We start from the raw sequence: 21,184 nt of genomic DNA, 5'->3' as shown, positions 1-21,184 counted from the left end.
CTCACCTTCAACTATTTCACTCATGAAATGGGAAGCAATTACTGCTGTGAGCATTACGAATCTGCCCACATGCAAACAGAAAGCAGGAACGAAGATTACCTTTCCCAATATCATTTCCCAGTATTCCACAGTCTGCAAAAACAAACCAAAGAAATCCCTCCAAATAACTTTTCAAATTCCTTTCAGCTGCCATCTTGGTTTCTCAAATAGCTAAAATCTTGATACCAGAAATAAGGTTTTGAACACAAAAATGGCAAAGTTCGCAATATCATAATTAAACTGCCCTTTATGTCTTTTTGTTTTTGAAATTTCTCTAACATTGTTTCAATTGGTGGCCTACATCTGTTGATAAAACTAGATCTATCACTCTTTCTTTCATTCTCGGAACAACTAGTTAATAGAGTACAATTTCCAAAAAGGATCAGGGTGACTTTATGCATGTAATCTTTGATCAGCATTCAGTGTTATTCTGTCAACAATTTACCCTTCACAGCATCCACAATAACATACAAGGCTGCTTTACTCAAAAACCTAACAAACAACACACATTCAAACAATGGGGGATCTGCATTGCTTAACACACCCAGATTAGTTTATAACTAAAAACAAGACTAGCTATTCACAAAATGTGCCATAACTTGCTGTTGGCCTCTGTTATTCCACTGCAGATAAAGAGTACAATTTTTAAAATAAAAATGCCAAAACAAAGTAAAACAAAACAGGGAGAGAGAGAGGAGCTAGTGGAAACAGAATGAGAGGAGTATATACAGTGAATGAATTCGTTTTGGCACATGCAGAGATGGAATCTGCTTTTCCTAAGTACACTGAACTAATTAATCATGAAAAATACAGTGAGAGAACCAATTATACTAAATATAGTAGAAGAATTAGTCTTGATAACAGTGAAAGACTTGTAATAATAGTGGAAGAGTCAATCATGATAATACAATGAAAGAATGAATCATGATGATGGGCAGCATGATGGCAAGCACTGCTGCCTCACAGCGCCAGGGACCCGAGTTCAGTTCCCAGCTTGAGTCACTGTCTGTGTGGAATTTGTACATTCTCCCCATGTTTGCATGGGTTTCATTGGGTGCTCCAGTTTCCTCCCACGTTCTGAAGGATGTGCTGGTTAGGTGCATTGACCCGAACAGGCGCTGGATTGTGGTGCCTAGGGGAGTTTCACAGTGGCTTCACTTAATGTAACCCTTGCTTGTGACTAATAAATAAACTTTAAAGATAATACATTGAAGAAATTAGTTATGAAAATACAGTGAAAGAATCAATTGTGATAACATGGTGAAGGAATCAGTCATGATACTTTCTACAGAACTGCTTTGAAATGCATCATTAACATGCAGCATTCAATCCAATGTAGGGCTGCAATGAGCTATTTGAATGTGGTCTCTATTTTAATACTCGTACCTTGTGTTCATCAGTTGTACGACAGTGAGTCTCGTAGCTGTTCATGCTAATAAGGGAAGAGACAGTGCAGGCTCATTTATTGCTGCACAGATGTTTGAGCTAATGCAATGTAAATTAATTATCCTGTGATGAGATAACATCAAGCTTACTGTGCATTGTCCTCCAAGTGGAATGTAAATTGCAATCACAGGACTCAGACAACACCAGCTTACCAGCCATCCTATCAATGGCTGGAATTCTCCAATCTCGCATGTTGCACCAGCACTGCTGGCAAAAACAGAGAATTTGGTGCTCAGCCAAAACTCCATTTACCAGAGGTGAACAAGTTTGGAGAATCACAGCCAATGTGTTTCAATGGGCAATAAATGCTCAACCTTTGAGCTTTTGATTTTCCATTCTTATTCTGTTCCTACCTCAAAAGACAAACTTCTTTCTTCACATCTATATTAATTGAGCATGAATGAACTAGACAAATTCTGCATTGCTTGTATTAACACTTACAGGCAGCTGAAGATGGAAACACCTGTTTAAATCAGGGCACAAATATATGGCTTTCTCAGGGGAGATCATGGATGGAATTTTCCCCCCAAAAAATGAAGGCCAGAGCTTCGTGCCACAGGATTCTATAGTCCCACCAGCAGCTCTCACCAACTTTTACAGATGCACCATAGAAAGCATTCTTTCTGGTTGTATCACAGCTTGGTATGGTTCCTGCTCTGCCCAAGATCGCAAAGAACTACAAAAGATTGTGAATGTGGCCCAATCCATCACGCAAACGAACTTCCCGTCCATTGATTCTGTCTACACTTCCTGCTGCCTCAGCAAAGCAGCCAGCATAATTAAGGACTTCAAGCACCCCGGACATTCTCTCTTCCACCTTCTTCCTTTGGGAAAAAGATACAAAAGTCTGAGGTCACGTACCAACCAACTCAAGAACAGCTTCTTCCCTGCTGCTGTCAGACTTTTGAATGGATTAAGTTGATCTTTCTCTACAACTAGCTATGACTGTAACACTGCATTCTGCACTCTCTCGTTTTCTTCTCTATGAATGATATGCATTGTCTGCATAGTGTGCAAGAAGCAATACTTTTCACTGTAAATACACGTGACAATAATAAATTAAATCAAATCAAAGGAAACCCCTGCCCACAAGTATCGTAGCAGCATGGAGTGACATCAATGGGAAATCCCACTGACAGTGGCAGGACCAGATAATCCTGCCACCAGCGAACACCCACCGCCTTCCATTGCTGGGAAACATGCGGCTGGGAGGCTGGATAATCTCGTCCTGAATGTCATAACGGCGAGAATACCAGGAGGATCGACGACAGTCCGTTTGGCAGGCTTTGCACCTCAATTCTCACACCCTCAGTTACTTGGTGAGTTGTGTGCAAGTTCAGGAGGGAGGGGTGCTAAACACAACAGTGAGTCTGGCTGCAAAACTCTCAGGTGCTATTTCACAGTGCACTGGGACACCCATTCCATAGACATTGGGACCCCAGCATGTTCCCCCAACCCTCCCCCGACTCAGGCCACCGGCATCAGGGCCCTTCTGCTGGGGCCCCCTACCTAACCCCCTATTGCACCCCCCAATTTATGACCACCTTCAATAGCTCTAACCCTGTACAAGTCCCCTCGACATGGTGCCCCTCGGCTCTCACTCAGGCCGCACCCTGACACACTGACAGTGCCAACTGACCCTGCCAGACTGTCTGGTGGGCATTGCCAGGTAGGCCCCTGCCTGATGGGCAATACCCAGCCTGCCCCCGACCCCCTGGGGGCTTCAATAGCCTCCAAGCACCCTGTTGTGGCCATCGTACCAGGTCTCCATCAGCAGCGAAGACCAGTAGTAATTCTCTCCGTTCATACACCTGCCTGAAGTTCAGAAGATCCTGGGAGCTGGGTGAATCCGGTGTCAGATGGGCTAAGCATATTTAAATGCTATTTTAAATGTGGTAATCGGCCTCATTTCTTTCTGGGATGCCAAATTTTCCATTCTCACTGGCAGTGGCAGTGGGGCATGTCAGATTGGAGAATTCTGGTCATTTTCTTATACTGAGACTGTGCATTGCTGAGATTCAATGATTTGGAGCAAATATTTTAGTTTTTTCAATTCATATGATCTTATAGAGGTCTATAAAATAATGAAGTGCATAGATCAACTCGATAGTCAATATCTTTTCCCAAAGATAGGGCAGTCGCAAACTAAAAGGCGTAGGTTTAAGGTGAGAGGGGAGAGATACAAAAGGGTCCAGAGGGGTAATTTTTTCATACAGAGGGTGCTGAGTGTCTGGAACAAGCTGCCATGGCGGGTACAATTTTGTCTTTTAAAAAGCATTTAGACAGTTACATAGGTAAGATGGGTATAGTGGGATATGGGCCAAGCATAGGCAATCGGGACTAGCTTAGGGGTTTTAAAAAAAGGGCAGCATGGGATAAGTTGGGTTGAAGGGCCTTTTCCATGCTGTAAACGTCTATGGCTCTGTGCTTGAGTTGTGGATATTGCTCCAAATGTCAGCTTCTATTGCCTATGCGTGGTTGCCTGGTGAAGGTGATGGCGAGCCATCATTTTGAACAACTAGAGCCCTTGTAAGATGGGCTTCCAGTATATTCAGGATTCTGATCCAGCAGTGATGAAAGAACAGACTATTGTCAGACTAGGAATATGTGCCGATCTTGGTGCTGACAGATAGGCGCGTGTGCAGTGGCCTGCTCAGCACTATGCTGCATGCCTCCCGATTGGGAATAGGCCCCACCCCCTGAATTCTGGAGTGAATCATGCTTGTGCACTCTACAGTGCACAGAGTGTGGGAGGTTCATTTTGAAACTCCCACGGAAAAAACCAGTGTGATTTACTCCAGTTTTCACGCAAATTTAACACTTTGAATTCTTTTGCAAGAATTGCAGCCTTCAACAATGGCTACACTTCAAAAGTATTTATGTAAAGCATTTTGGAAAGCCCTGACTTTGTGAAAGAGGCTGTACAAATGTAAGTCTTGCTTTAAAATAATTCATTATTTCTCCAGACTTACAGAATGGGGTTGTTTTTATTTATCGTTACAGCCACGTGAAAGTCTACTGACCAACTGCATGAAGTATGTTACTGTTTTGTAACTGCAAGGTTAGTGAACCAGAAAAAGAACCAGAAGTGAAATAAAGATAACTTTTCTTGTAATGTAGTGAACCCTGAAAGGGAGGCAGAGGTAGATCGAAGGAAGCTGGATAGTAAGGGAGTTAGACACTTCCTTCCCTCTCGAAAATCTGGGTTCAAATATAGCCTACGATTATATGACTGGTAGCTTTACTCTGTATCTAACTTGTAATGTATGTGTACTGGGAGTGTAGAGGGACTTTAATTATGTACCTGCTCCAGCTTTACTCTGTCTCAAATAGGTTGAATAGCTGAAATTGCATAGTTTGATGGAGATTTTGGAGGGAACTTTCCCTGGGTCTATTCTGTACTGTACCCAACTTGAGAGTGTTTAATCGGTAGTTTCTGATGGAACTCTGTAAAGGGAGCATTACTCTATATCTAATAGTACTGTACCTGAAATAAAAAGAGAAAACAGAGTGCTGGAAATTCTCAGCGGATCTGGCAACATCTGCGGAGAGAGAAACAGAATACATGTTTTGAGTTGAATATGGCATTTCTTCAGAACATAGGCTATGTCTGGTCTAGAAATGTTTGATGAAACCTTGTAAGGCAGATTTACTTGGTATCTAACCAACACAGTTCTGAAGATGTCATATTCAAATCAAGACATTTCTTTCTCCACAGGTGCTGTTCGACGTGAATTTTTCCAGCATTTCTGTTTTTATTTCAGGTTTCCAACATCATCAATGTTTTGCTGTTATTTTGTACTAAACATGTCCTAGAAATATTTGTTAAGACAGTGCAGTGGGAGATGTACTTTTATTGAACCTTTGCCATAGCTGCCCTGGGAGTATCTGATGGTGTGGAGATGCCAGCATTGGACTGGGATAAACACAGTAAGAAGTCTCACAACACCAGGTTAAAGTCCAATGGGTTTATTTGGTAGCACAAGCCACTAGCTTTCGGAGTGCTGTCCTTTCATCAGGTAAGATGATGAAGGGGTTGACGAAGGGGCAGCATTCCGAAAGCTAGTGGCTTGTGCTACCAAATAAACCTGATGGACTTTAACCTGGTGTTGTGAGACTTCTTACAGTGCCTGATGAGACAGCGTAGAAGGATCTTTGCTCTAAAAGTATTTGTTAGGATGGTGCGGAGGGAACATTACTTAGTATCGAACCTTCATTGTAGCTGTCCGTATTTGATTTAACATTATAGAGGGAGCTTTCCACTGTACTTAATCAATGCTGTATGTAGAGAATGTAGAGGGACTCTGTATCTAATCTGCATTGTACGCGTCCTTACCGTGACAGTATAGAAGGAGCTTTATCTGTATTTAACAGGTGGTTTGGCTGGTTTTGGAGTGTTTGATGGGATAGTGTGGAGGAACTGTTGCCCTATCTAATCTGCACTGTGCCTGCCCCAGTAGTTTTGATGGGACAGTTTAGAAGCAAATTTACTCTGTGTTTAACCCCATGTGGCACCTACCACGGAATTGTTTGATGGGATAGTTTGGGGAAGCTATTTAACATATGTCAATCTGACATAGGAATGTTTGATGAGATATTGTCAGAGAGATTTTGACTGGGATTTTGTGGCAGGACCTGGCACAGGAGATTCGGTGGCACAGGCAAAGTCCATTGACTTTTGGTGAGACTGAATGATCCCAACGATGGGCGAGACCAGAACATCCTTCCACACAATATGTAATGTTATATGAGGGCTGGGAATGTTTGATTGGACAGTGTATCTATGCAATACAATGTCCAGCCCTGCGATAGGAGAATGCATGGCGGGGGAGGGACTGTAAAACTCTGGCCTCTGTGTCTAACCTACACTCTGTCTATATGTCTATTTGGACAATTTAAAGACAGTGTAAAAGGAGCTTTACTGTATATTTAAACCATGCTGTGTCTGACCCAGGAGTGTTTGATTGGACATTGCGGTGGGTTATTTACTCTGTATTGGGAGTGGGGCTCTGTAGTTAACATTTGCTCCATCTGTTTGATGGGTCAGTGCAGGAGTGCATGTTTTATCTGTTTTGGGAACGTTTGTTGAGATAGTGTCGGAGAAAGCTTAATGCTGTTACATGCTTGATCAGTCCTGGGAATTGAACAGTGGAGATTATTTACTCTACTGAATATCAAATGCAATGTCTACTTGATCCAGGAGTGTTTTATGGCTGAGGGAAAAATTAGTGGGCAGGTCATTTGGGAGAGCTTCCCTGCTTTTCTTCAAAATATTTTATCTCTGCCTAATGCAGATTGGTCCTCAGAGTAACAGCTCATCTAAAATCTGAGACCTCTGACAGTGCAGCACTCCCTCCACAAGATATTTGGATATAATATATGGAAATATTTATATTTTTATGACTGTAGGCTTAATAAATATTTACCATTATTCAGCTGAAGGTTGAAATTTCAGCAGTTGCAAATTATGGCACCAGCTCAGAGTACAGACGTGGAATTGGAACAAAATCAGGACAAATCCTTCATGTAACAGGAAGTCACAGTTAAAATGACTTCATTTTTACTCAACTGAAAACTGTACAATGATGGAAATCTAAAGTGCTTGGCTTTGGACTCTTCAGCAGAACTGGTGCTACTTAGATCAGGAGTCTACCTTTAGCAGGCAAACTGCTGGGAGTTTCCAATATTTTCTATCTATATTTATGTTGTAATTCAATCTACAGGAATTAGTATATTGGGTACAGATCAAAGATGATTCAGGTTTTCGATTTCTGTTCACTTCAAAGAATTAGTAACTTCTCAGGCTTTGCTGTTACCTTTCTCATTAACTGCCAGAGTTTCCCGGATATTAATCATCAATTATTTAAAGACTTATTGGAAGCTTTCGGTTGATCAATATTTGTGAAACTGCTAGGTAAAAGCGCCAGTTTTTTATAAAGAGGGACTTGTATTTTAAAATATTTTCTTCAATATCTTACACATTTTAAAGAAAGATTGAATCATGAGGAGAGAATGGAAAAAGAAAAAAGAGACTACTTTTCAACTTTTCACATTTCTCAGACTTGAGATCAAATTAGCAAGTATTTAAAGATGTTTGAGACAATCAAGGACTTCCAGCAAACGTTTATAAATTGTGTTTGACAAATTTATTAGAGGTTCTTTTTATTGAAACAATTAATTGGATGTATAAAGGTATTGCAATTGCAATGCTGTATCAAATTCCACAAGATATTATTCTAGAACATAGAACATAGAACATTAGAGCGCAGAACAGGCCCTTCGGCCCATGATGTTGCGCCGACCAGTTAAAAAGCAATGACCCTCTAACCTAAACCAAACCCTTTCCATCCATAAACCTATCCACGGATCTCTTAAACGCCCCCAAACTAGGCGCATTTACAACTGCAGCAGGCAGGGCATTCCAATCCCTCACCACCCTCTGGGTAAAGAACCTACCCCTGACATCCGTCCTATAACTACCACCCCTTAATTTAAAGCTATGCCCCCTCCTGCTAGCTTTCTCCATCCGAGGAAAAAGGCTATCACTGTCCACCCTATCTAAACCTCTAATCATCTTATATGTTTCAATAAGGTCCCCTCTTAGCCGCCTTCTTTCCAACGAAAACAACCTCAAATCCCTCAGTCTCTCCTCATAGGACCTCCCCTCCATACCAGGCAACATCCTGGTAAACCTCCTCTGCACCCTCTCCAAAGCCTCCACATCCTTCCTATAATGTGGGGACCAGAACTGCACACAATACTCCAAGTGCGGCCGCACCAGAGTCTTGTACAGTTGCAACATGACGCTGCGGCTCCTAAATTCAATCCCCCTGCCAATAAACGCCAAGACACCGTATGCCTTCCTAACAACCCTATCTACTTGATTCCCAACTTTCAGGGATCTATGTACACATACACCTAGATCCCTCTGTTCATCCACACTATTCAGAGTCCTACCATTAGCCCTATACTCTACACATCCGTTATTCCTGCCAAAGTGAATTACCTCACACTTTTCCACATTAAACTCCATCCGCCACCTCTCGGCCCAGCTCTGCAACTTGTCCAAGTCCCCCTGTAAACTAAGACACCCTTCCTCACTATCTACCACACCTCCGACTTTGGTGTCATCAGCAAATTTACTAATCCACCCAACTATACCCTCATCCAGATCATTTATAAAAATTACAAACAGCAGTGGCCCCAAAACAGATCCCTGAGGCACACCACTCGTAACTGAACTCCATGACAAATACTTACCATCAACCACCACCCTCTGTCTCCTATCCGCTAGCCAATTCCTGATCCAATTACCTAAATCACCCTCAATCCCATACATTTGCATTTTCTGCAGAAGCCTTCCATGGTGAACCTTATCAAATGCCTTACTAAAGTCCATATATACCACGTCAACTGCCTTACCCCCATCCACCTCTTTGGTCACTTTCTCAAAAAACTCAATAAGGTTAGTAAGGCACGACCTACCCTCCACAAAACCACGTTAGAATGTTAATCATAGGAGGTTTACAGCAAAAGTTCAGCTATATGGTATAAGAGACGTAGCAGTTTGCAAAGAAAGTTACTTATTAAGACTATAAATATTTAGGATTAATATATGTTACTGCGACTAGGAGAGGTGTATTAGAAGTAATACAACTCAAGAATCAATGCTCCTGTTTGATTGCTCAATTCGGGCAAAAGTCCCTCTTGTCTCTGCCAGCCCTCTTGTCTCTGCCAGCTCCATTATGGGATGAGCAGTTCAACCACCACTGATCCTGCAACTTTCATATATATACATGGTTCAAGGCATTTGAGAAGAGATATGAACCGTGGGGAACAAGTCGGGAATTCTTTGATTGACAGATTTTGAGCTATAGAAAAAATATTTTCTCTATTGAGAAAGAAGTACTCAAATACATTCAAAACTCGAGAAAAGGTGTATTAGAAGTAATACAACTCAAGGGTCAATGCTCACTTTACTGAGCATTGTTGATTTGGACTTGTGTATTTTTGTTAACAGTACAAAATTAAGGTGTGGCCAACAAAATGAAGGATCATTTTAGAAATAGACAGATTAGCTAAAGCTTTATCATGGCCATTTGACAACATAGCTGTTTGACCTGACACATTTTACAACTTCATGGTTTTCAGAGAAACCTGTCCTGCTAGGATTCTTGACCATTGCTCCAAAACCCTACCTTGGTGAACATCAAAGTCAACGTGTTTTGGTGACCAGCATTGATCAAGGTGCAGTTTGACCAGAGTAAAGTGTGATACTGACTTCCTCTGATTTATATTCAACAGTCTTGACTGATATAGTACAACATTGTATTGGATTTCTATCAGTTGGACATGTTACACAGCGAGTCGAAGGCCTGGAGCTTTGCCCAAATTGAGCAATCAAAATAGCAAGCAGGACCCGATTGCGAGAATCTATTTCCATTCTCTTTCACTGCAAGCTCTGCCTTCAGAGAACAATGCTACAGGACACACACACACACACACACACACGCACACACACACGCACACACACACACACACACACACACACACACACACACCCTCTTGTCTCTGCCAGCTCCGCTATGGGATGAGCAGTTCAACCACCACTGATCCTGCAACTTTCATATGTATACATGGTTCAAGGCATTTGAGAAGAGATATGAACCGTGGGGAACAAGTAGGGAATTCTTTGATTGACAGACTTTGAGCTATAGAAAAAATATTTTCTCCACTGAGAAAAAGGTACTCAAATACATTCAAAACTGGAGAAAAGAGTTTTGAAACTCAAAGCATCATGATCTGATATAATCTAAATGTTGAGATTGCTTTTAATTTAAAAAAATGCTGTGCAGCTTTTAAAAAACTATATCTGCTCCTGGTTGACATTGATTAACAGGCCATCTGGCGTAGTTTAGAAAAAAAAGCCTATATCTACAGTTTTTAAAAGTTCTATTGTTTTCATTTCCAAGATTTTGTTTTGACAGTTGAAGCCATTTTAAATGCTTTGCTGAGTTTCAAAAGCTAAAAATCAATTTCTCCCAACAGTAGATAGTTTGAGTGACACTTCTAAGAAGTTATTAAAGGATTACTTGTATTTTATGTGGTTACTGACTAAATGTTTATTTGCTATTATGAGATTGGCCGCATGAGGGAATTTAATCATTTTAAAAGGCTCTGAAGCATTTTTTAAAAATGCTATTCTTGGTGCTACATTGGTCTACATTAGATTCCATGGGCATCATTGTAGTCATTTATTTATTGTGTCTGATACTCTAACCTAGCTCTGCTGCTCTTCTGATTTGGTACTGACTGTTAATTTCACAAACTTGCATTGAGTTTCCCAATCAAATGCAAAATCAATTTTCCTCATACACAAGTTATGCTCCCCAGACTCTACACATACATATTGGTTTCTTATTGCACCACACAGATGTAGTCAAAGTGTGGAATTCTCTGTTGCAGGGTGTTGTTGAAGAAGAGCTCATAATTAAAAGTCATTAGGAGAACTGCTTGCAAAAAGCAATTTATGAAAAGGTCTGAAGAGGGAGCAACAAATTGGATTAAACTGGAAGTCTCATGTGGAGAATAACATGGTTGCAGCTTTGAGGACAGGATATCATGTTTCATTGTTGCAATTCCCCTCAAAAAGACTATGGGACAATTAGCACTTCCAAGATGGGTAGGTTATTGTGAGGCTCATCACCACCTTCTCAAGAGCAGTTAGGGCAATAAATGCTAACATAGCCAGCAACATCAACAACCTCTGAATGAATAAATAACATTTTAAAATAGGCCAAAAGTGGGAAATGGTGTGGAGGCAAAGATCAGTCATGTTCTAATTGAAAAGCAAGAATGGGTTCAAGCGGCCAACTCCTGTTCCTAGCTTATTATGATTCTAGATGAAGCTAGACTGCAGCTAACCTCTCCCTGTTCTTCAGTAGGGCTGAGTGCCAGTGAGTGCCTGAAGGAAGCTTAGCTTTGTTCCCTTGTATAAATTTCTATTTAGTTCCTGCATAATTGCAAGTCTCAGGTTGGCAGGATGGCAGGTTTTCAGCCTGACCAATCCAAGGACAACGTGGAGCTGAAGCTAAATGATGTGTCTTTGACTGAACAGAGCCAAAAGTCCTCATTATGCCCATTGAAATGTGGTGAATGAGCAAGACTGGACTTCAATAAGCCATTCTTTATTGGCTCGGCTGTAGTAATGTAGAACTTGGCACGGTTGAAAAAGATGCTAATGACTAAATTGCGGCTCATTAGGAATGCTGTTCAGAATATTTAGCAGTATTTAAAATGATCAGCATGTCGTAAGCTAAATTCCACCACAGTGCTGAGTGAAGTAATGCAACTAAAATTGCCCAAAATTGCGCAAGTCACAGACTCCAAGATAATACCAAGACTGAAATTTGCTGGCTCAGTCGTGGGGGCACCATGTTCTTGTGGAATTGCTGGCACAGGCATTGCTTTTATTTTAGTTTTTACTGCCCATGTTGGATGTAAATGGCTGCATCTGCCGATCTGTGGTGGTGATTTGGGGAAGAATGTGGAAGCTGGTCACCCAACTCTCATGATCTCAGACATTGGGGTGGCATAGTGTCACGGTGGTTAGCACTGCTGCCTCACTGCACCAAGGACCCAGATTCAATTATCAACTTGAATCACTGCCTATGTGGAGTTTGCACATTCTCCAAGTGTCTGCATGGGTTTCCTCCAGGTGCATGGATTTCCTCCCATGTCCAAAGATGTGTGGGTTAGGTTGATTGGCCATGCTAAATTGCATCTTAGTGTCCCAGGATGTGTAGGTTAGAGGGATTAGCAATGTAAATAAGTGGGGTTGCGAGAATAAGGCCTGGGTGGGATTGTGGTCGGTGCAGATTCAATGGAGTCCTTCTGTAGGATTCTATGATTTTATTCTATGATCACTCTCTCAGACTCCTGGGAAAAAGGGGTTAAATATTCAAATAATCCTGTTATTTGCTTTTCTGAGGTCTAATGCAACTTTGTAGAAGCCAATACACGCTTATTGCACCAAGTCCCATTGGACCATAAAAGCATGGAAATTCCTGACTCTGGGAGTCTCTGCCTTGGATTTTATTCCCCTTTTTCTCCATTCCTCACAAGGGGACCAGGACAGCAGGGCAGCCACAGTGGCACAGTGGTTAGCACTGTTGCCTCACCACGCCTTGAACCTGGTTCAATTCCTGGCTTGGATCACTGTTTGTGTGGAGTCTGCACGTTCTCTCCGGGTCTGTGTGGGTTTCCTCCAGGTGCTCCGGTTTCCTCCCATAGTCTGAAAGAAGTGCTGGTTAGGTAGATTGGCCATTGCTAAAGTCTCAGAGTGCTCCAGTATAGGCGCCGGAGTGTGGCGACTAGGGAATTTTCATGGTAACTTCATTGCAATGTTAATGTAAGCCTACTTGTGACACTAATAAGTAAACTTCAACTTTAAACTTAAAGGAAACTGCTAGACATGGAGGAGTCTCGATGAAACCATTAGGGTTTTGCTGATCTCCTACTGGAGTTACAATGGGAGTCCAGCAGAATCCTGATAGGATTTTGAACCCCCTGTGTTTTCTCAATTGTTCCTGGAAACTGGGTAAAACTGGCAAGGTTTAATGTCAATCAAAGCTGCTTTTGCAAGTGAGTAACTTGCAAGAGCTCTTTACTGTTAACCCTACAGACAAGATCCACAGGTTCCCTTCCCTGATTGCATCTTTCAGTTGAACTGGCATGTTTCGTAATCACAATTTCTATTCATCAGTTGCCAATATTCGCTGGTTCTAGTATCAGAGAAACCTTCCTTATCCAGGTGGCAAGGGACAAAACCAGTGGCACTTTAAAACCTGCCACTGATAAAAAGTCAAGCTGAGCAGTATGGTGGTACAGTTATTAGCACTGCTGCCTCACAGCGCCAGGGATCCAGATTCAATTCCAGCCCGGTCACTGTCTGTTTGGAGCTTACGTGTTCTCCCTGTGTCTGCGTGGGTTTCCTCCACATGCTCCAGTTTCCTCCCACAGTCCAAAGATACGCGGATTAGGTGGATTAGCCATGCTAAGTTGACCCTAGTTTAAGGGTATTAGCAGGGTAAATGTGCGGGGTTGCGGGAATAGGGCCTGGGTGAGCTTGTAATCGGTACAGACTTTATGAACCGAATGGCCTCCTTCTGTTTCCATTCTTTTATTCTAAGAGCTATGAAGGGATGGAATTGATAGGGTGGGGGCGCTGTGGTATGATGTGAAAATCGCCAAGATTGCGGCATATCTAAAATGTTACCTTTCACAAAGCTGGCTGGCATTGCACCACACTGCAGGGTGTGACAGATTTATAGCTATTGACTCACAACAGGTCTCTTAGAGCAGCAGATGAGATACATGCAAGTGACTGTCAAGAGTCAGGCAGTGGGAAGTGGTGGAACCTGCTTGGCTTCAACAGATTTTAATCACACTTAAAAAAAACAAGAGAATACTATCTGACTCATTCAGTTCAGATCCACCCATCCCAGTAATTCAGATACACACCATCAATATTTCCAATCCATCCCTGTCAATATTTCTCACACCCCTACACCAATATTATAGATCCCCTCCCACCACTCCCATATTGTAATTTGAGCCAATTGTGATTTCTGTTTTTGCCCTGAAGTGAGAGAACTATTTTTGAGCTACAGTGTTCTCTGGAAGCTCACCAGCAGTCAATATGCTACCAACATCCACTACTCCCAAAAGTTCTCATCAACATATGGACACCAGTGAATCCTGAGAGAATTGCTTATATTTTTCCAGTAAGAAGTCTCACAACATCAGGTTAAAGTCCAACAGGTTTATTTGATAGCATAAGCTTTCAGAGCACTGCCCCTTCATCAGGTGAGTGGGAATTGCGTTCACAAACAGGGTATATATAGACACAAACTCAATTTACCAGATAATGGTTGGAATGCGAGTCTTTAAAGGTAATCAAGTCTTAAAGGTATAGGCAATGTGAGTGGAAAGAGTGTTAGGCACACGTTAAAGAGGTGTGTATTGTCTCCAGTCATGACAGTTAGTAAGATTTTGCAAGGCCAGGCAAGTCATGGGGGTTATAGGTAGTGTGACATGAACCCAAAATTTCAGCTGAGGCCATCCTCACGTGCGAAACTTGGCTATAAGTTTCTGTTCAGTGATTCTGCGTTGTCGTGTGTCGTGAAGACTGCCTTGGAGAACACTTACCTGAAGATTAGAGACACTCCTGCCTGGTGATTGTCGAGCGGTGGTCATTTATCCGTTGTCATAGCATCTGTGTGGAATCCCCAACGAACCATGCCTCAGGACATCCTTTCCTGCAGCGTATCAGGTCGATAACATTGGCCAAGTTGCAAGATTATGTACCATATACCTGGTGGATGGTGTTATCACATGGGATGATGGCATCCGTGTCGATGATCCACTTCAGACTTCACACTGAACATGGGCATTCAGCCTCTGATCTTTGAATAAGCGTTCTCCAAGGCAGCCTTCATGACACGCAATGAGAATCACTGAGCAGAAACTGATAGCCAAGTTCTGCACACATGAGGATGGCCTCAACCGTCCTTGGAATCTTGGGTTCATGTCACGCTGTCTGTAACCCCCACGACTTGCCTGGGTTTGCAAAATCTCACTAACTGTCCTGGCTGGAGACAATACACATCTCTTTAACCTGTGCTTGGCCCTCTCTCCACTCACATTGTTTGTACCTTTAAGGCTTGATTACCTGTAAAGACTCGCATTCCAACCTTTATCTTGTAAATTGAGTTTGTGTCAATATGATGGCATTTATCCCAGGCTGCTTAGGGAGGTGAGAGATGAAATTGCTGGGCCTCTGATGCAAATCTTTGTCTCTTCTTTGGACACAGGTGAGGTAAACACAGTAAAAAGTCTGACAACACCAGGTTTTAGTCCAACCGATTTCTTTGATAGTGTTGTCAATCGGTTGGACTAAAACCTGGTGTTATCAGACTTTTTACTGTGTTTACCCCAGTCCAACGCTGGCACATCCACATCACAGGTGAGGTCCCAGAGGACTGGAGGATAGCTAATGTGGTACCGCTGTTTAAAAAGGGCAGTAGGGATAACCCTGGTAATTATAGGCCAGTGAGTTTGACATTGGTGGTAGGAAAGTTGTTGGAAAAAAATTCTTAGGAATAGAACGTATAAGAATTTGGAGCGTTGCGATCTGATTAGGGATACGCAGCATGGCTTTGTTCAGGGGAGGTCTTGCCTTACGAATCTGGTAGAATTTTTTGAGGAGGTGACAAAAACGATTGACGATGGACGAGCCGTTGATGTCATCTTTATGGATGTAAGGCGTTTGACAAAATCCCTCATGGTAGGCTGGTAGAAAAGGTAAAGGCACATTGGATACAGGGACAGGTATCTAGATGGATTGAAAACTGGCTAGGCAACAGGAGACAGAGAGTAGGAGTGGAAGGGTCCTTTTCTAGCTGGAGTCTTTCACCAGTGGTGTGCCGCAGGGCTCAGTACTGGGACCTCTTCTGTTCGTAATATATATAAATGACTTGGAAGAGGGCGTACGTGGTGTGATCAGCAAGTTTGCAAATGACACCAAGATGGCAGGATTGGCAGATAGTGAGGAGGATTGTCAGGTGACACAGCAGGATATAGATAGGCTGGTATATTGGGCAGATAGATGGCAGATGGAATTTAATCCTGACAAATGCGAGGTGATGCATTTTGGAAGGAGTAATGCAGGGAGGAGTTACATGATAAAGGGTAGACCAATTAAGAGTATAGAAATGCAGAGGGACCTGGGAGTGCAAGTGCACAAGTCTCTGAAGATGGAAACCCAGGTGGAGAAGGTTGCAAAGAAAGCTTACGGAATGCTAGCCTTTATAGGAAGGGGTATAGAGTATAAGAGCTGGCGTCTAATGCTACAGTTGTACAGAACGTTGGTTAGACCGCATTTGGAGTACTGCGTCCAGTTCTGGTCACCTTACTATCGGAAGGACGTGGAGACCCTGGAGAGAGTGCAGAGGAGGTTTACCAGGACACTGCCTGGTATGGGAGGACTGGGTTATGAGAAAAGATTGGGTAAACTGGGGCTCTTTTCCTTAGAAAGACGGAGATTAAGAGGGGATCTGATAGAGGTGTATAAAATAATGAAGGATATAGATAGAGTCAACAGTGGCAGGCTTTTTCCTAGATTGGAGACAAATATCACGAGGGGTCATGAGCTAAGGGTGAGGGGGGAGAAGTATAATTTGGATACTAGAGGGAGGTTTTTCACACAGAGGGTCATGGGGGTATGTAATGTGCTACCAAGTAAGGTGGTGGAGGCAGGCACGCTGGACTTGTTTAAGGTTTACTTAGATAGGCACATGAGTGACACAGGGATGGAGGGTTATAGAAGACGGTTTTAAAAAGGGTCAGAGCCTCAGGACGATACTGGAAATCTAATGCTGCATGTTGATGTTTTGTCTCTTTTACTCCGCAGGTGTGTCAGTCCACCTTGTTGTCTAACGAGGGGCATGCACACGGTGGGTCGTGCGTGGACTGCTCTTGGATGTTCCGGGAGTGGCCTAGTACTTCGCGTCGTTGTGTGTACTTAACACTGGACCAGCAGATGGGCACCACAACAGCTCAGTGACTATCACTGCTAGCTGTGCAGATACATGGATTTGGGCCAGTGTCTGTGGGAGTTTGCGCATTTTCCCTGTGGTTGCATGGGTTTCCTCCAGGTGCTCCGGTTTCCTCCCACACCCCAAAGGTGTGCTCTGAGGCTGATTGGTGTAACAAATTGTCCCTAAATTATTCTCCCCTGAATCTGGTTTCCAATGGGGCTACCATACGCATACACACGGGTCAAGGGAGGTGTAGGAAAATGCTTTGTTAAGATGGCAGCGCGGGCTCGTTGGGCCGAAGGGCCTGTTTCCCGAGCTGTGTTGTTCTTTGTTTGTTCTTTTTATATGCCCCCTGTTTGTGAACACAACTCCCACTCACCTGATGAAGGGGCAGTGCTCCATAAGTTTGTGCTATCAAATAAACCTGTTGGACATTAAACTAGTGTTGTGAGACTTCTTACTGTGCTTACCCCAGTCCAACGCCGGTGTCTCCACATCATACTTTTCACCCAGTGAAGATGCACAATATCCCCCATTACACAAAACTCCCCGCTGGGAGCACATGTACACAACATTGGCTCTCCACAACAAATTAGAGACATATTTATATTTAAGTAATTGATGTGAAAACCATGAGGAACTGAGCCAAACGGGATAATGGGTTTTATATTGCTGCTAATAATTTCATGCGAGATCTGCAGTCACTAGCAGAACTCACCAAATGGTGCTACCTTTCTCTTAAGAAGTCTACAGGCAGGATTTAGCTTTGAACTAAAGTTAATGGTTGTGCAAGCACAAATTAAGAAATTGAGGGAGGCAATTTCGAGTGGCCTCGCGTGATGTTAATATAGTAAAATAGAAACTAGAAGCAGGAATAGGCCATTTGACCTTTGAGCCTGCTTCACCATTCATTATGATCATCAAATTCAATGTCCTGATCTCTCCCCCTCCAAATCCACCCCCCAATAATCCCTTAACCTCTTTAGCCCCAAGAACTTCGATAGTTTCATAAAAACCATAGTGAGGCAGTAATGGCTTCAAAATGAGATGGGAAGCCTTCCTGCACCATTATAACGCTGGTGGCATGGCTGACTATTTGAATAAGGGCCTACTCCAGGTGTTCAAAGTGTCTGCTTAATTTAGGAGTTAGGCCCTTTTTAGATGGAAATCAGGATCCGAGGAATGCATAAGACCCCTACTACTATCTTAGGTAGGAATCACTTGCAGTCTATGCAGTGCACCATCTGGCACATGCTCTCTCTCTCTCTCTCTCTGAAAGCAGCCCAGCAAAGGCAAATTTTGAATTATTTTGCGGTTTTAGTTAGAACATGAGACAAGTTGCCTCACAAATTGCTTGCAGTCAAGGGGTGAAAAAAAAGTGGCATTAAGCACCCTTACCCTTGGTATTTTAAACTGAAGCAAAGCAAAGCAAACAGTGCAAGGGTTAACACTCACAGCAGTGGGAGCTTTGGAATTCCACACTCAGCAAGCCTGACCTAAGCTCTAGTTTCCCATGGCTTTGATTACAGGCACCAATCTGTTATTTCCAACATCTGGAGGGTCCACCACATTTTGCTCCTCTCACAGGAAGTAACAGAGAGCAATTCCCTCATTCTTATATCAATCAGCCAACAGACTAAGTATCTGAGTTCAACATGTCTTGAGCCAATTACCCTGCGGTTTCTGTGCTATTGCAAGGTGTGTTTTTCACTTCAAACATGCAGGGGCTGTCATACAACTGATGTTTGAAATTGTTAATTCTCATTGCAATTAGAAATTTGGTACATATAGTAACATCCTTGGCCTAGCAGGGCTAGTCTCACCTGCAGGTGGTAAGATCATAGGTTCAATCCCCATTTCAGGATTTGAGAACCAGATATAGGCTGGCACTGCAGTGCATGATTGCGGAAGTGTTGTGTTATCCTAGACTAGGCTCTAAACACCCTGTTCAGGTGGCATTATTTAAAAAAGAGAAGCGATTTTCAATATCGTGACCAAGATTTATCCCTCAATCAACATCAGTAAAAACAGATTAGCTGGCTTTTCACCCAATTTCCTGTTTGTGGAATTTTGAACTGGATGAAATAGGTTGCTGCAGCATCGAGGTAGCAACAGTGACTGAGTTTAGAAAGGTTTTGTTGATATAATGCAAATCTGAGAGGGTGCTATGTTAGTACAAACTCCTTCTTTCATTTATGAATTCTGTAACTGTAGGAATCACCAATCCAAACATTGGCCTGGATATTCCAGAGGATTAATTTTATGACATAAAGACCTCAAGATTTGATGAGTGGCCGCTCGGCTTCCCTCTCTAATTTTGGCAGGAGATCAGTGGAACAGTGTTGGGATTTTAGCCAGTCTAAAATTGCAATGGCAGATCAGGAGAGCCAGCACAAAATTTCCAAACCTTTAAGTCTTGAAATTTTCTCTCTGATGCCATTCCGAAGTGACCCTGAAAATTAGGAGTGGCGGAGTAGTTAGTACTGCTGCCTCAACAGCTCAAGAGACCCAGGTTCAATTCCAGCCTTGGGTGACTGTGCAAATCCCCATGTCTGCATGGGATTCTTCCGGGTGCTTTGGTTTCCTCCCACAGTCCAAAGATATACACATTAGGGGTTTGGCTGTGCTAAATTGCCCCTTAGTCTCCCAAGATACATAGGTTAGATGGAGCGACCATGCTAAATTGCCCCTTAGTATCCCAAGATGTCTAGGTTAGGGAAATTAGCGGGGTAAATATGTAGGTTTATGTGGCCTGGGTAAGATGCTCTGTCGGAGAGTTGGTGCAGACTCAATGGGCTAAGTGGCTCTTCTGCACTGCAAGGATTCTATGATTTTAATTAAGATTCACAGGTGATGCTTTAAATGATCTTGGCTGAAAGGTTCTACAACTAAACTGTAACCACACATTTCTAACACAAAGGCTAATAACATCATTCTCCACAATTCAATCACATTGGAACAGTATCTCTGTTCCCTCGGTGGATGCAAGAAAATACCTCAGCTAATGCTAGCAAGTTGGAGACAGGAAAAAGAGATAGAAAGAAAAGGAAGAAGAGCAAGAGAAAGAAAAAATCATTTGTACAGCACATTTCACAACCATAGGATGTCCCAATTTACTTTTTGAGCTATTAAGTAATTTTGAAGTGTACACACTGTAACAAAGACCCACAAACACCCCAGTGTGAGTGTTTTCTCAACGATGTTAATTGAGGGATAGCTATTGGCCTGCATTTTTTTTGAAATGGTCCTGTGAGATCACGGGGCATTTATTTAACATCTCATCTGAAAGGCATCAACTCCGACAATGTAGCACTCTCTTTGGAGTGCACTGAAGTGCCAGTATAGACTGGGATTTGAAGTGATGACCTTCTGATTGGGAAGTAAGAGATCCATCAACTGCACCAAACATAGCAATTTCAGACTTGCATTAAATCGTATTACCTAATCATCTGGAAACCAATCCCATGTCAGTAGATTCTCAATGGGTGCCACAGACCTCAAACCTCATCTCTATCAAAGTGGCACCAGTTTTATCAGTGCAACGAGAGCCTCAACTAAATGTTGGGCTCCTGATTTGCACAATCAAGGGGACTAACAGGCAGAACTATTTTTGTATTTTACCAACATGGTGGGCAGTTCACTTTAAGGCAGAAATGTGTACATAATCCCTGAAATGTCGAAACTTAGTGGACCCTTTAGAGCCCCAAGAATAAATGCTGTGCAATTTCTATTCCTGTGTCTCTTTACCACTCAGGTATCTGATTAGAGTACAAACACTAACTTTCAAAAAGATAGCAGTCACTCCTGTTTATCATACTGTAAAAGTGTTGAACTATTTCCCACTAAAATTATATACAAGTCTGCTATCCTCACTGAGTAGAGCATACAACACAGAAACTGGCAATTCAGCCCAACTAGTGTCTATGCTGAACATAACTCCTCCTACCCTTCACTACATCATAGGCTATTACAAAGTTGTGGATTGCAAAGGAATAGATGTTCTCCCCCACCCAATTCTCCACCCCCACCCTGGTATGCTGCTTTGTGCATTTGCAAATGAAAACAGTACAGATTTTCAAATTGTACATTTTACGGAGTTG

The 21,184-nt window shown here is 42.5% G+C and overlaps 1 protein-coding gene across 7 annotated transcripts in view; it reads left to right on the top strand.

Moving 5' to 3' along the window:
- Positions 1-21,184, top strand: part of LOC145342941 (methylcytosine dioxygenase TET2-like) — a 159,334-nt gene that overhangs the window by 76,927 nt on the left and 61,223 nt on the right. Inside the window, exon 1 of one of the 7 annotated variants that reach the window (XM_080188585.1) lies at positions 4,410-4,414. The exons of 5 other annotated variants lie outside the window; for them this stretch is intronic. Coding sequence is in view for 1 of the 2 variants with exons in the window: in XM_080188578.1 (XP_080044704.1) it covers positions 4,523-4,546 (24 nt within the window). In the remaining variant the exon portion in view is untranslated. Of the gene's footprint in view, positions 1-4,409; positions 4,415-4,484; positions 4,547-21,184 lie in introns of those variants that run through there. One more of the 7 variants, XM_080188578.1, reaches the window with a different exon arrangement.

Source organism: Carcharhinus amblyrhynchos, chromosome 5 (assembly GCF_965287045.1).
Source record: "Carcharhinus amblyrhynchos chromosome 5, sCarAmb.v2.hapA, whole genome shotgun sequence".
NCBI lineage: Eukaryota > Metazoa > Chordata > Chondrichthyes > Carcharhiniformes > Carcharhinidae > Carcharhinus > Carcharhinus amblyrhynchos.
Note: the sequence above shows the minus strand (reverse complement) of the source record. Positions and strands in the feature narration are given on the sequence as shown.